At 50.8% G+C, this 12,898-nt stretch overlaps 1 protein-coding gene across 1 annotated transcript; it reads right to left on the bottom strand.

The window, feature by feature from the left end:
- Positions 1 to 5,517: 5,517 nt before the first annotated feature.
- Positions 5,518 to 11,748, bottom strand: LOC126488780 (keratin, type II cuticular Hb6). The gene is made up of 9 exons (XM_050122465.1): positions 11,380 to 11,748; positions 10,539 to 10,747; positions 9,837 to 9,897; positions 8,968 to 9,063; positions 8,639 to 8,803; positions 8,283 to 8,408; positions 7,799 to 8,019; positions 6,151 to 6,182; positions 5,518 to 6,024 (listed from the first exon to the last, which is right to left on the bottom strand). Exons 1-9 carry the CDS (start codon positions 11,746 to 11,748, stop codon positions 5,843 to 5,845), a joined length of 1,461 nt encoding a protein of 486 aa, XP_049978422.1. The 3' UTR covers positions 5,518 to 5,842.
- Positions 11,749 to 12,898: the final 1,150 nt, after the last annotated feature.

Here is a 12,898-nt window from a genome sequence, read left to right as displayed (position 1 = left end):
CCCTCTCTCTCTCTCTCTCTCTCTCTCTCTCTCTCTCTCTCTCTCTCTCTCTCTCTCTCTCTCTCTGCATGGCCTATGTGTCTGCTCCAAGGCCTCAGGTGACTAACTGCTGCCTCTTGTGGGACCAGTGCCTTCATGGGACCAGTCTACCACAATATGTTTATGAATAATAACAGTAGCACATGCTTGCAATTCCAGAACTCAAGAAGCTGAGGCAGGAGGATGATCATGAATCTGAGACTAACCTAAGCCACAGTGTGAGACACTCTGTCAAGAAAGAAAGAAAGCAAGAGGGGGGAGGAAAGACTAGAGAGAGAGGCTTGTCCCTGAAGCTTGTTTTAAAGGAGAGGGTTATTGACTGTGAGGAGTTACCCAGGCAGACAGGCATGTTTCAGGCTTTCAGTAGCAACTGAAAAGGAACCAGGCAATCCATGGGCTCAGGGAGGCTGGGGATGTCCTGGAAGCTTGAAGTGAACCATCCTGCTTTTCACTCTGCTCCCTGTCCCCAATCCCACCCAGCCTCCACCCCCTAAAGCTTCCTCATGCTGAGAAATTTCTCATTCTTGTCATCTTTGCCCATCACCTCGCTGGATCAAGGGCAACCAAGCTTTGCAGCAGCTCTGATGAAGAATGGAGCTGCTCTGGCCATCAGGCCCTCTGTGCTGACAAGCCTGAGATAAGGTGGCTTACATTGTGATGGTGTCAAAACAACTGTTCCTTGGCTCCTGCTCTGCTCTGTGCATCAGCCAGAGCTCTTGAGCATCCGTGGGCTGGCAACATCACCCCATTAGTCACACAGGTCAGTGGTTCTCAATCTGTGGATCATGACCCGCTTTGCAGGGTGATTGACCCTTTCCCAGAAGTTGCCCAAGACCATTGGAAAACATAAATATTTACATTATGATTCATAATAGTAACAAAATTACAACTATGAAATAACAGTGAAAATAATTTTATGGTTGGAGTCACCACAACATGAGGAACTGTTTTAAAGGGTCGCAGCATTGGCATAGGCAAACTACCTGGGGTCTGGAAGTGAGGGCCCTCAACTACATGTACTGGTTGACAACCCATGATGAAAACCTGAACAACCTGTCCTTTTTCTACCACCCCACTCCACCTTCTCAATCGGATGACAAGAGATGCTGTACCAAATGCTGTTAGTAGGGCCCTGGAAGCTCTGGTATGCCAAGCTTAGCCACCCATCCTCAGTAGGCCAGTTAAAGACAAGTATAGTGGACAACAGAGGAAGAAGATTTACCCAAGGAGGCCACATTGGGAAGAGGAGTAAAAAATCTAGTGACTGCCCCCAGTCCACTTTTGGGATGCTGGCATGAGGTTTAAGTTTAAACTGACTGCAAGAAGCATGCATAACTAGGCAGTTCTAATCAAGGTGCCATCCCATTTAACCATCTGTCTCTGCTGCAGTCTCCCAGCCAGGTGATCTGACCAGTTGTCAGAATTCCTCAGGTTTGGCGCCAAGCTTTAGTCTTTTAATTCTCCACATATGATATTCCTGGGGCATTCCTATTCCCACGGAAACATTGTTTCGATAGCCTGACAATGAAAGGAGGGCCACAAGTCTCTGTAGAACATCCTCATGACAGCTGGGATGCTTCCAGTGCCACTTAGAGCAACAGTAACAAAAGGGATGAAGACCTCATCCCCAGTATCATTTAATGCTACACAGTGTCCAACAATTTATGTCTTTTCCAAGTTCATCCTCCTGAGGAAACTGTCTTCAAATATGGTCCCCAACAATTCTGCCCTTCTCTGAGCACAAAAAGGGTTTAAGACTCAATCTTGACTTGGGATTGGTCCCTACACTCTCTTTGCCTGTGAGGGCCCCTCCAGGCTTCTGCGCTCTGGCATTGTGAGAACTTGAAGCCATGAAGGAGAAGAAAGGCCCCTGATCATCACCCCAGCTGAGCTTTCCAAAATCCCAACCATTTTAGTGAAGGCATTTAGGACTGTCCAGTCACTTGAAGCCCATGCCCGTGTCATAAAGAAAAACAGTTACCTGCTACCCCATGAAAAATAGTATTTTAAGCAACTGCCTTTGGGAAGTTTGGTTATGCTATAAGAGCTAAGCACAGAGAAGTTGGTGGTTATAGGAATCCATTCTGCCACTAGCTTTGGGGTACTGGCCTTAAGTCATGTCTTCTATCCCTTCTTTTAAGAGATCACATCTGCAGACAAGGAGCCACACCTTAAGACCAGTGCCCCAAAGCTATTACAAAATGCTCCATATGGAACTTGCTTTTTGTTTTTTTGGCAAAACTGGCCTATTGGGCAAAGAAGTGCCCTTACTTGACTTCTGACAGTAAGTATGTTGTCCAACCCAGACAGGATACAAGGAAATGTGACTACTGAACCTTGCCAAGACAGGGTAGAACAGTCTTTCAAATTTTTCTGCTTCTAAAAATGGTCTGTCAGATATTCTAGGCCTATATCCAAATTGGTTGCCTAATGTTGCAGAGAGACTTTGGGTGACTATCTTGGTAGCCAGTTATTCCTGTTGTTTCTCTTGGAAGTTACTTGCTTGCACTTCAAGATTACTCAGGAAATATTATTTTCCATCTCAGGTCTTTGATGGGATTGAAGACTAGATGGTCACTATTACTATATTCTCTTAGCTAAGGCGTATTAAGTACAAGACTTAGACTCTTCAGGATAGGACAGATATCAGAATAATCTCTGTTATTTGCCAATTACCTACAGTCTGGACAACTAGAATGTGTTTCTTGCTTGATGTTGTTCCTGTCAGTTGTACTTTCATTTTGTTTATGTGGTTAAGATAATTATTGTAAATAGTTTTATGTTAAGATTAGATCCTTCTTATTTAGACAAAAATGAGAAGTGTTGTGGGAATTCATTCTGCCAATAGCTTTGGAGGCACTGGCCCTAAGGCATGGCAGGCATGATCTTTTAAAAGGAGAAAGAGAAGTCACGCACATTCTCTTGGGTTGTGAAGACCCAATCAGGCAGTGTGAAGTGGTGTGGTCGGTTCTCAGCTCCCTCGATTCCCAGCTCTGTGAATCTTGTCTTTCCCAAACCCCTTAATAAATTGATATGTATAATTATACATACCTTTGTGGATCATGTTACAGTTAGTACTTGGTATTGAGGTGCTGTTGTAACAAAATCTAGAAGCTGTGGTATTGACTTTGGGACTCAGGCTGTGCTTAAATGTCCTCAAGAAGATATCTGGGGAAGAACTGATTAGAGTCAGGGGGTGAACATGAATACTGGGGAGCAGAGGGGATGCTCCTCATGTCTCTGTGTGTGTACGTTTGTGTTCTCTCTCTCTTCTTCCTTTCTCTCTCTCTCTCTCTCTCTCTCTCTCTCTCTCTCTCTCTGAAAACAGGGGCCTCACACATGCAAAGTGTATTGGATTTTTGACACCATGGTGAAGCACAATTAATAAAAACTCAGAGAGAGAAATTGGGGTTCAACGTGAAGATCCAAAAAGTAAAACAGCCAGCCGCTGGCTCTTTACTTGACCTCAGTCTGAAATGGCAATTCTGCCTCCAGGAATCTCAGAATGAGACTGTATTTGAGAGCTGTTTCCTCCCATTTTATAATCCTCTCTAGTGCTGGGATTAAAGGGATGCACCACCCAGTTTCTATGGCAACTAGTGTAGCTACTGGGATTAAAGGTATGTGTCACCACTGCCTGGACTTAAGACTGATCAGTGGGGCTGTTTTACTCTCTGGTCTTCAGGCAGTCGTCATTTATTAAAATACAAATGAAATACCCCTACCCCATGGCATCAACGTCTCTGAGAAACTATGTGAGACAGGAAAGAGTTACTTTGGCTGGATGTTGTGGACATCTCCATGGAGAGCATGTTGGGGGAGCAGAGTCACGCCCTTACTGCAGCCAGCAAACAGGAGAGAGCTCTTTAACTGACTTCCTCCTTTTCTCCTCTGTCATATCCAATCCTCTAGATTGCGGGGCAGTGCCCTCATGTTCAGAGTGGATCTGCTCCCCTTCGATCAGTTTCCTTTGGAAACCCCTTCACAGACACAACCAGAGGTGCGCTTTGCATTGGATGGTCATTCTCCAACCAATGAACTAAGAATCAAGGTTAATACAGCACCAGGCAGGCCCCAGCCATGTCTATCCCCACAGTCCTGCGGTTTGCTGTTTTCCTGTTTGCTAGCCCACCCCTCGTTCCCCTAGTCCTCCACTGTAGTTAACAATTATTTGTGATCATTTCCTCTGCTCAATTATTCCCCTCCCATCCAAACCTAGATGATATAGTCTGGCTGACAACCCTTGCCCAAGCTCCCAACTGGCAGCCAGCACCAGGACCAGCCTTGCCAGAGAGGCCCTGAGAATCTCTCAGTCATCACAGTACCCAGAAAGATGCCAGGTAAAGAGGAAGAGCTTCCCTGCAAGCCACAGTCAAGAGAAAGCAGGTGGAGGGAGGAAGTTGTGTTTGAAGCCTCTCTGGCTGGAATTAGAACTCAGTGGGAGCGGGGAGGGGGACACTTGTCTAGGATGTGCAAAGTCATGGATTTGGTTCTCAGCACTGGTCAAAAAAAAATATTTATTTTAAATTTTAGAAAGGACACTGCTCTGGAGAGATTTGCTGTGTACCATCCTTGCCCAGCATTCTCACCCACACAACGAAGGCAGCATTGCCCCATTTTGCAGATGAAAAGCTGAAGTCTGGTGAGAGTGAGACCCTGCCTGCTGTGCGGGGAGCTGGAAATGGCCCAACCAGAGCTGACCCCAAGAGCAAGGCCCTTCCCTCACCTCAGAGAGCTGGGAGCTTCCTCACTCCCCAGCGGGGAAACTGAACACTCAGGGTGTCAACAACTCGCTCATTCACCCACAGCAGGTGACAGCGCTCTGAATACCAGCTTTTCAGACTCTGGCCTGCCAGGGGCTCCTCTCCTCCTCCCCTCCTCCCCTCCTCCCCTCCTCCCCTCCCCTCTTCCTCTCCTCCCCTCCTCCCCTCCTCCCCTCTGCTGCTCACTACGTTCCTTCCATTCTCCCAGTCCCTTCCTCTAGCACTGCACCCCAGAATTGCCTTTCAAGAAAGGGCAGCAAAATGACTATGGCTGAGAAGTCCTAAGTGACATTTCACCTTGTCTAGAAATAGCTTTGTTTATCACAATAAGGGGAAGAGAAATACTGCCTGCATCTAGTGATGGGGCCAAGGATGCTAAAAAATAAAAAGTCCCAGGGGAGCGCAGGGACAGTCGCTCAGCCACTAACACACAGTTCTGAGGCCTCAGTTAGAATCCTGACTACCCCACAAGACTCTCTGGAATCTACCATTGTTGTCCTCAAGGCCTGTTGTCTCCAGGCCAGAGAAAAGGTGCCTACTGCGGCCTTGGCCTACTGAAAACACCCAGGTAGCTGGTGGGGTCCTGAGATCTTTGGCCGAGGCACCATTTTGGAGAGTCTGAGGCTCAGGTTTGATTAGCTGCAATTAGTTTATTGGGAACGCAGAGGGAGACAAAGGCAAAAGTGCAGGCAGCTGGGTCCCTGGTTTGGGGGGAGCTGCTGCAGGCAGACCCTGAAAGAGATACTCTGGGTCACTTGGTCTCTCGCTGAGCGGCAGGAAAACCAGCAACCATGTTGATCTACATGTCCAGGCAAAAGCATGCTAAGGACCTGGCGGTCAAAGAGGATTTCAGGGCAGTTGATCCTCCAAGACCTTAAGACCAATGAATCCAGTAAAAACAACAGAAGGGGAAATGAAAGCAAGAATCGTCGGTATAAGTAGCTCGGGAAGGCTAGAGAATGAGATGGTGGCGTCGAGGCCACTGTCCTGCGGTGCAGTCACTTTGGGAAGGGGGAGGGTGGTGGCAGGATTGCGGCTTCCTAGCACTTCTTACAGCCTCCGCTGCAGGAGCCCACCCCGGCACAGGGGGCGCAGGCATTAGGGGTGCCCACCACCACGTTGCCGCTGCAGGGGGCGCTGCACACTCTTGTGTTGACAGCAGGGGCAGTACCAGAGACGCAGAGATCGCCAGAGACGACGCCACCGCGGGAGCTGCTCACGCCTGAAAGCGGGGAGAACAGAAGAGGCATCAGGCACTGCCACAGCCCGCTCTGCAGCAAGCGCAGGTGTCCCCGCCCCCAAAGGCTCGCTTCACCCGGCAGGAAAGGGGAAGGCTGGAATTACTTACACACATTCACGGAGCCAACGCCCTCACACAACCTGTGAAAGCGGAAAGGGAGACGTTAGTACACCGGAAGCATGGAGCAAGTGCCATCGTGGGCCCTCCTAGGGAGAGACTGGGAAACCAGGAGCTGGGGATAGACCTGGGGGCGCTATGTGAGGTCAGAAGTCAAGGTATATCATCCTCCATCTCACCATGTTTATTCTCTGTGCAGCCTGAATTTTAGCCTCCCCAGTGGGGTCTAGGTAACCTGCCAGAATAATCCAATTGTCCTTGTGGCAACAGAGAGACCTAGGCACACATGCCAAGACACTGCCTGTGTTGCCCTGTTGATTCTGAGTTGTGAGTGCAGTCCAGAGGACCAGATGTGACCTTCTAAAAATCTTATCTGATTGTCATCATGAAAATATGAGCCTAAAGGAAACCAGAACATTTTGCCCCAGTGTCTGAAGACAATGCCGGTCATCACAAATGACTCCCTGGGGAGGAGACGAGACATTAGAAACCTAGAACCAGATTAGAACCACCTACAGCAGTAATCTCACTGGGCACCCACAGAGGAAACGGCCAACGACAGAGAAGGGCTAAAACTCAGCTGCAGCCAGCCTGTGTCTCTTCCACTTGACATCATCTCCCAGAAGGGAGCTAATCAGAGTTGGAGTTGTCCAGAACACACAATGGCCAAGGGCTGGTAAACTCAACCTCAGATCCCAGCGACCATTCCTCTCTGCTCTCTTACGTAACCACTTTCCCCGCCACCCACTCAGTGGAAAAGCTGTGGTTCCGTTCCTAATGCTATGTCCATCTCTCTCTCCAACTTCCAGACCCGTGAGTACCATCACCCTGTGCTTCTGGGTTTCCCAAGCTACTTCACTGTGTTGGGGGGGGGGTCTCTCTATGTGATCACACAGAGTTCCAGGTATCAAGTCTGTGTCTCCCATGTCCCCAGTACACATGAGTTTCAATCTACGTGCCATCCTGGAGGCTGGCTATAACACAAAAAGCAGCTCCAGGCACAACAAAATGGCTGACTGGAAAAAAGAAAGCAAAGGTACAAAATGAGATCTTGGTTTAGATTGGGGTCCTTAAGGGGTTGGGTTGTAAGAACCCCTCCACATCACTGAGGCAGAATGGCCAGGGGTTCCTCCACCAGTAGCCGACTCCAAAGCACAAAAATTAACTAAATTCTTCTGCCGTCCTCTACTGCTATCTGAACTGCATTGAGAGGGCACTTTAGGGCACTTTTTATCAGTTAACTAAGCAGGAGTAGGTGGAATCTGCTACCACAAGCTGCTATAATGAGATAAGTCTGAAATCCAAGGTCAGAGTGGAGCTAGCCAGTGCCAGGTTAGGAAAGAAGATGAATTCCTGAGGATACATGCAGGCCATAATAGGGAAAGGGGAAACAACCCTAGGATTGGACTCAAGCTAGGCCTCAAGGGAGCAAAGCCAGTGCTTCCCTGTAGGGAGCCTCAGAAACAGTCAGCCTGAAGAAGTGTGGTGGAGTGAGACCAAGGTTAAATGACTTACACGGATCTCCTATGCACGTGCAGGATGGTGACTGAGGAAGCGAAGATTGACAGGTACCCAAGCTGTAGGGCTTTAAGCTGAGGACCCAAGAGGGGTTGAAAGAATGTAAAGCTACAGGACCCACCTCTGCTCCTCGCCCTCCAGCAGGCGCCTGTAGGTGGCGATCTCGATGTCCAGGCCCAGCTTGGAGTTCATCACCTCCTGGTACTCCTTGAGCAGGCAGGCCATGTCCTGCTTGGCCTTCTGTAGGGCAGCCTCCAGCTCAGCCAGCTTGCAGCGGGCATCAGTGAGGGCGGCCTCTCCCTGCTGCTCAGACTGGGTCACTGCAGCCTCCAGCTTGGTGTTCTGGGGACACAGAAGAGAATGGGATGGACTATGGTCCCTGGGTCTCTTTCAGTTATCAACATGTTATCCAGTATTTCCCACCAATTGGGGACATTCTAGAAGCAGCCTTGTGCCTTGTTCACATGGGTCAAACTGAGTGACCGTGGGCATACATAAATAGGAGGTATACTAAATGGTAAGATCTAGGCCGCGCACATGCTGGGACTAGGTCACTGAGTAGGCGCCCAGCCTCCCTGGTCTCAGCACAGCTGACCCCCACATACCTGGCACTTGGCGTTCTCAATCTCGGCCGTCAGCCTCTGGATGATGCGGTTCAGCTCGTTGATCTCCTCTCTGGTGCGGCGCAGGGTCTCCCCATGCCGGATCACTGTGGCCTTCATCTCCTCACACTGGGGATGGGGGAAGCAGAGATAGATGCCATGGGACACAGGACCCAGTGAGCACAGCCACTGAGTGCACAAGACACACAGCAGCACGGTGCTCAGCCAGGGCTGCCCCCCACCCACCTGAGCGCTGTCTGCAATCTTCTTGTGATTCTTGGGGTACAAGAAGTCATTTCTGATAGAGCCCGGAGTCCTTCCCACTGTCGCATCTCAGGACAGGTGTTGTGACCACTCACCTTGGTGCGGTACCAGGACTCGGCCTCTGCCCGGCTGCGGGTGGCAATGTCATCATACTGAGCCTTGATCTCAGCCACGATGCAGTCCATGTTCAGGTCCCGGCTGTTGTCCATCTTGACGATGACAGAGGTGTCTGAGATGTGGGCGTGGAGGATTCTGATCTCCTGCAGGAGGAGGGAGCAGCAGTCAAAATCTTGTTGAAAATTCAGTCCAGCCCCACATTCCTGTGCCAGTCTCTCAGCCTCCCCTGGTTCACACAGGGCTTCGCAGCCATGGAATGACTCTCTTCAGCCTACTTGCTGGGTTTCCACCTGGCTGATGCCCTCACCTCCTCGTACAGCCTCCTCAGGAAGTCGATCTCCTGGGTCAGTGCCTCCGCGTTGGCCTCCAGGTCTGATTTGCGCAGGTAGGCACAGTCCACGTCCTGGAAAGCAGGGATGTGTGAGCCTGAATCACGAGGCTGATCGTGCCCCACCTCCTTTCTTTCCTCATCCATCCCATGCAGCACAGGAAGAAGATCCCTGTATGCAAGCTATCCCTGCCGCTCTTCCCAGCATGCACCTGGCAGCTCCTCAGGACTGGAGACTCTTGCCTCTCAGCCCACGAGACAGCTTCCCTCATTTGCTCTTTGATCCCATTCTACTCTCCAAAGCTTCCCAGTGATGCCCAGATCAGCCAATTGGCCTTGACCTGAACCAGCAAGGGGTCAAGGGGTCACCTAACTGCTCCTAGTAATGCTATCATCCTGTATGCACTGGCTTTGGTCCTAATGTTCTGATCAGACTGTTGAATGAGATGTAGACCACACCGTTATTCCTTTGACCGAATAAAACCCTTTGTCTGTTGGCACCCCAACCACATACTCAGAAATAGGGAAATGCACAGTAAGGTCAATATAGCCACCACCCTGCAACAGGCTACAAGCCAATAGACATTCCAATCTGATCTGTGGTTCCATGGCAGGGGAACCACTGACTCTCCACTAAGTGCCAACCTTTCAACTGACCAGTGCCTTGACAGCAGCCCTTTGTCACAGCCCGGGATATGACATTCATGGGGACAGCTCTGTAGGATTTTTCCTATCTTGATGTAGAAAAATCCCAACTCTGTAGAGGTTAAGCCTTGGGGTGTCACCACAAGAACAGTGTGTCCCTCAGGTAGCCATGTTGCCCTGCCTCCCACAACCTTGCTACTTGCCTTCTTCAGAGCCACAAACTCATTCTCAGCTGTGGCTCTCAGAGAAACTTCCTCCTCGTACCTAGGACAGGAAAAGAAAATGAGACAGTGTGAGGAAACCCTACACTCCTTGCCAGGGAGTGCAGGAGAGGAGCCCTCACAGCTCTTGGCCCTGCCAGGGTTTTCTGGGGGATGCTGGGCTACCTGGGAGTAGAATCTAGATGTAAGTGAACCTCCCAGTGTTCTGAAGTCACTGCAAGAAGGAAATGAGGCTTCAACTTCATCTTCATCTGGGAGTGGGCAGAGTCTTGGGTACATAAGCTCCATTCTCCCCTCACTTGCATGTCAGTCCCAATCTAGCTGTTAAGTAGGCCCACAGCCCAAAGACTGAGAACCCAAGCTGGGAAGACAGATGAGCTTGGACCATGACCCTCCTAATCCCTGACTGATTCTGTGTAGAAGATCAAAGTCAGACGGAATGAATGGGGTTCCTGGGGCTTTCCCTTCCTAGAGAAGGCAGAGCTGTTGGTCTCAGTCTCTAGAGGGAGGGTTGAGGGAGAATAGTTCACTCTGAGACACCCCGGTTCTTTCCAGGGAGAATTTAAGCAAATATTTCATAAACAGTAGGATCCCACAATGTCCTCAGCCGGCCCAGACTGTCTGTGTCCTGGCTTTTTATATAAGGCATTATCTAATGCCAGGGCCATGCCAGGCTCTTTTCACCTCTTCTTGTAGCCCTCCATGGCCTCCTGGGCATGGTTGAGCTCAGCAGCCAGTCTCCCACTGTCAGCCTCCACACACTCAGCCTCCCTCCTCAGGGTCTCGATGTAGCCCTCGAACAGCGGCTCCACGTTGCTCTCACAGCACTTGCGGTTCTGGTAGAACTGCCACTTGGTCTCCAGCAGCTTGTTCTGCTGCTCCAGGAAGCGCACCTGCCATGGGAGTGAGAAGGGTTCAGAGTGAGATCTAGGTGATGGTGTAGATGAGGTGGAGGGGCCTGGGAGGGAGCCCAACTCTCCATTCCCTTATCTTGCCCTGCCTCAGCTTCCCTGCTTGGGGAGAGTTCAAGGGACAGGGTCAGTGCCCGCACTCACAGATCCAAGTGACCACTTCAGTGTCCTATGCTGGGCTTGGGGCTTTCCTCTGAAGCTGGGAAGGCAGGAGCCCCCACAAGCGAGCACCCACATTCCCATGCCAGGATAAGGGACTGACAAGGAGCCAGGGAGGCAGTGTCACAGATCACTTGGAGGACCTCGCTAGGCTGGCTCTGTCCTCCCTCAGCAGCCTGCTCCCTTCCTGTCAGCTGAAGTGCATCCTTCCTCCCTGGCTGCCCACAGCTCCGTGCTGCAGTCAGCCTGTGCCCAGGGCAGCCTGGCCATAGCCCTACTTCTCAGGACTGACAGATGAGCCTTGTGGGTCCTTAGTGTGCCCATCTGGACACACCTCTCCCTTGAGACTAGGGGCTCAATGTGAGAGGCCTTTCTTCCTCCTGTCCCCCTCAGTGCTCTCGGCCTCGGCCATGCATATGGTGGGCCCCAGGAAGGGCCTGGCTCAGGACACCCACCTTGTCGATGAAGGCTGCGAACTTGCTGTTGAGGCACTTGATCTGTTCCTTCTCCTCATGCTTCACGCACTGAGCATTGGGGTCGATCTCCAGGTTGAGGGGCGTGAGCAGGCTCTCATTGACAGAGACGCTGGTGATGCAGGGGGGTGTGGGTCCGCAGACGCCTCCAGAACGGTATCCAAAGCTGCGTCCACAGGAGCCAGAGCGGAAGCCTCCACAGACGCTGTGGCTGCCAAAGCCCCCTGAGAGTCCACGGTAGCAGGAGATACCCCTGTAGGGAGCTGCGGAGATGCAGCAGCGGCCAGGCCGGGGGCCACATGCTGAGGCGCAGCTGAAGGCATGGCCACCACAGTAGGATCCACAGGTCATGGTTGTTTGGGGAGATGGGAGACTGTGAGACTGGCGACGTCCAAGTGGAAGGTACAGTGGACGTGGATTCGGGTGTTTACCTCTTTAGATTCTGTCAGCCTTTTATATATGTGGGGACCCTGACTGTGGCCACGTGGTCTGAAGCAATTAGATGCCTTTTATGAGCTTGGCTTGTTTAGCTGCTGTGGCTCCTCCTTACATGTGCTTAATTGGTGCTCAGTTGCAGCCAAATGTTTATGGTCCTTTACCCTAAACTGTACAATTTTCTTCTTCAAAGGGCCAGCTCATCTCCTCCATCCTCTGCTCATGCGCCCATACTCAGAAACAGAGGTGGAGAGACAGGGGTGGTGATTCAGGTTGCAAGAAAAATGGAGAAGGACTGAGCTGTAGTGCCAATGCTGAAAAGTGTGGGTCCCGCTGTCCGTGGTCCTGACCCAACCAGGACTGGGAAGTGGACAGAGTGGAATTGGGGTTCTAAGTGGGATTCCTCAGCTGGGTGGTTCTTTTCTGTTTCCTCTAAGGCACCTTGTCGGAAAAACCTCTAAACAGTCATCTTCTCCCACTTCCATCACCCGGCCCCACTGATCTTTCTCCCTTCGCTCATCATGTTGCCCTTCATACACACACACACACACACACACACACACACACACACACAGACAGACTTCATGTCTACGTTTGCCTACAGAGACACACACACACACACAGACTTCATGTCTACGTTTGCCTACAGAGACACACACACACACACACACACATTTATGAACACAGACTATTCCTGGCTCACCCTGGCTGGCCTGAACTGAGAGTGTGTCTTCCGTCAATCTTCCCCAAGGCCTAGGGGTACACACTGCCTCACTGGCCCCAGGAAAGCCCAACATTTTGCAGAAAGCCTGACAACAAGAATTGAAATGCCTTCATTTCACCTCAGGAGCCTATGCCATCCAAGGCAGTGTGTGACCTCACTGTTATGGGTCTCCATAGTGTTTGGCTCAGAATATAAAATCCAGTAAGGTGACATGAAGAGAACATGCAACCTTCAACTGCCACTTGAGTCCTTGCTGTGTTCCACACTATGGTGCCCCCCATGGAGCTTGCCAGTGGCTTCGATGGGCATTACAACACATCTATGCCATCTGGTACTGCCTGT

This window comes from Alexandromys fortis, unplaced genomic scaffold (assembly GCF_014885135.2).
Source record: "Alexandromys fortis isolate MF-2015 unplaced genomic scaffold, M_Fortis_MF-2015_v1.1 scaffold_216, whole genome shotgun sequence".
NCBI classification, from domain to species: Eukaryota; Metazoa; Chordata; class Mammalia; order Rodentia; family Cricetidae; genus Alexandromys; species Alexandromys fortis.
The sequence above is the reverse complement of the archived record's forward strand: the minus strand, read 5'-3'. Positions and strand labels throughout refer to the sequence as shown.

What these genes read in the sequence shown, in the direction of transcription:
- LOC126488780 (XM_050122465.1), bottom strand. Translation starts at nt 11,748, where the DNA reads ATGACCTGTGGATCCTACTGTGGTGGCCATGCCTTCAGCTGCGCCTCA. An exon ending in TCGCAGCCTTCATCGACAAG is followed by an intron (nt 10,748 to 11,379) that starts GTGGGTGTCCTG and finishes CTCCCATGGCAG; the next exon opens with GTGCGCTTCCTGGAGCAGCA. An exon ending in AGTTTGTGGCTCTGAAGAAG is followed by an intron (nt 9,064 to 9,836) that starts GCAAGTAGCAAG and finishes CCTGCTTTCCAG; the next exon opens with GACGTGGACTGTGCCTACCT.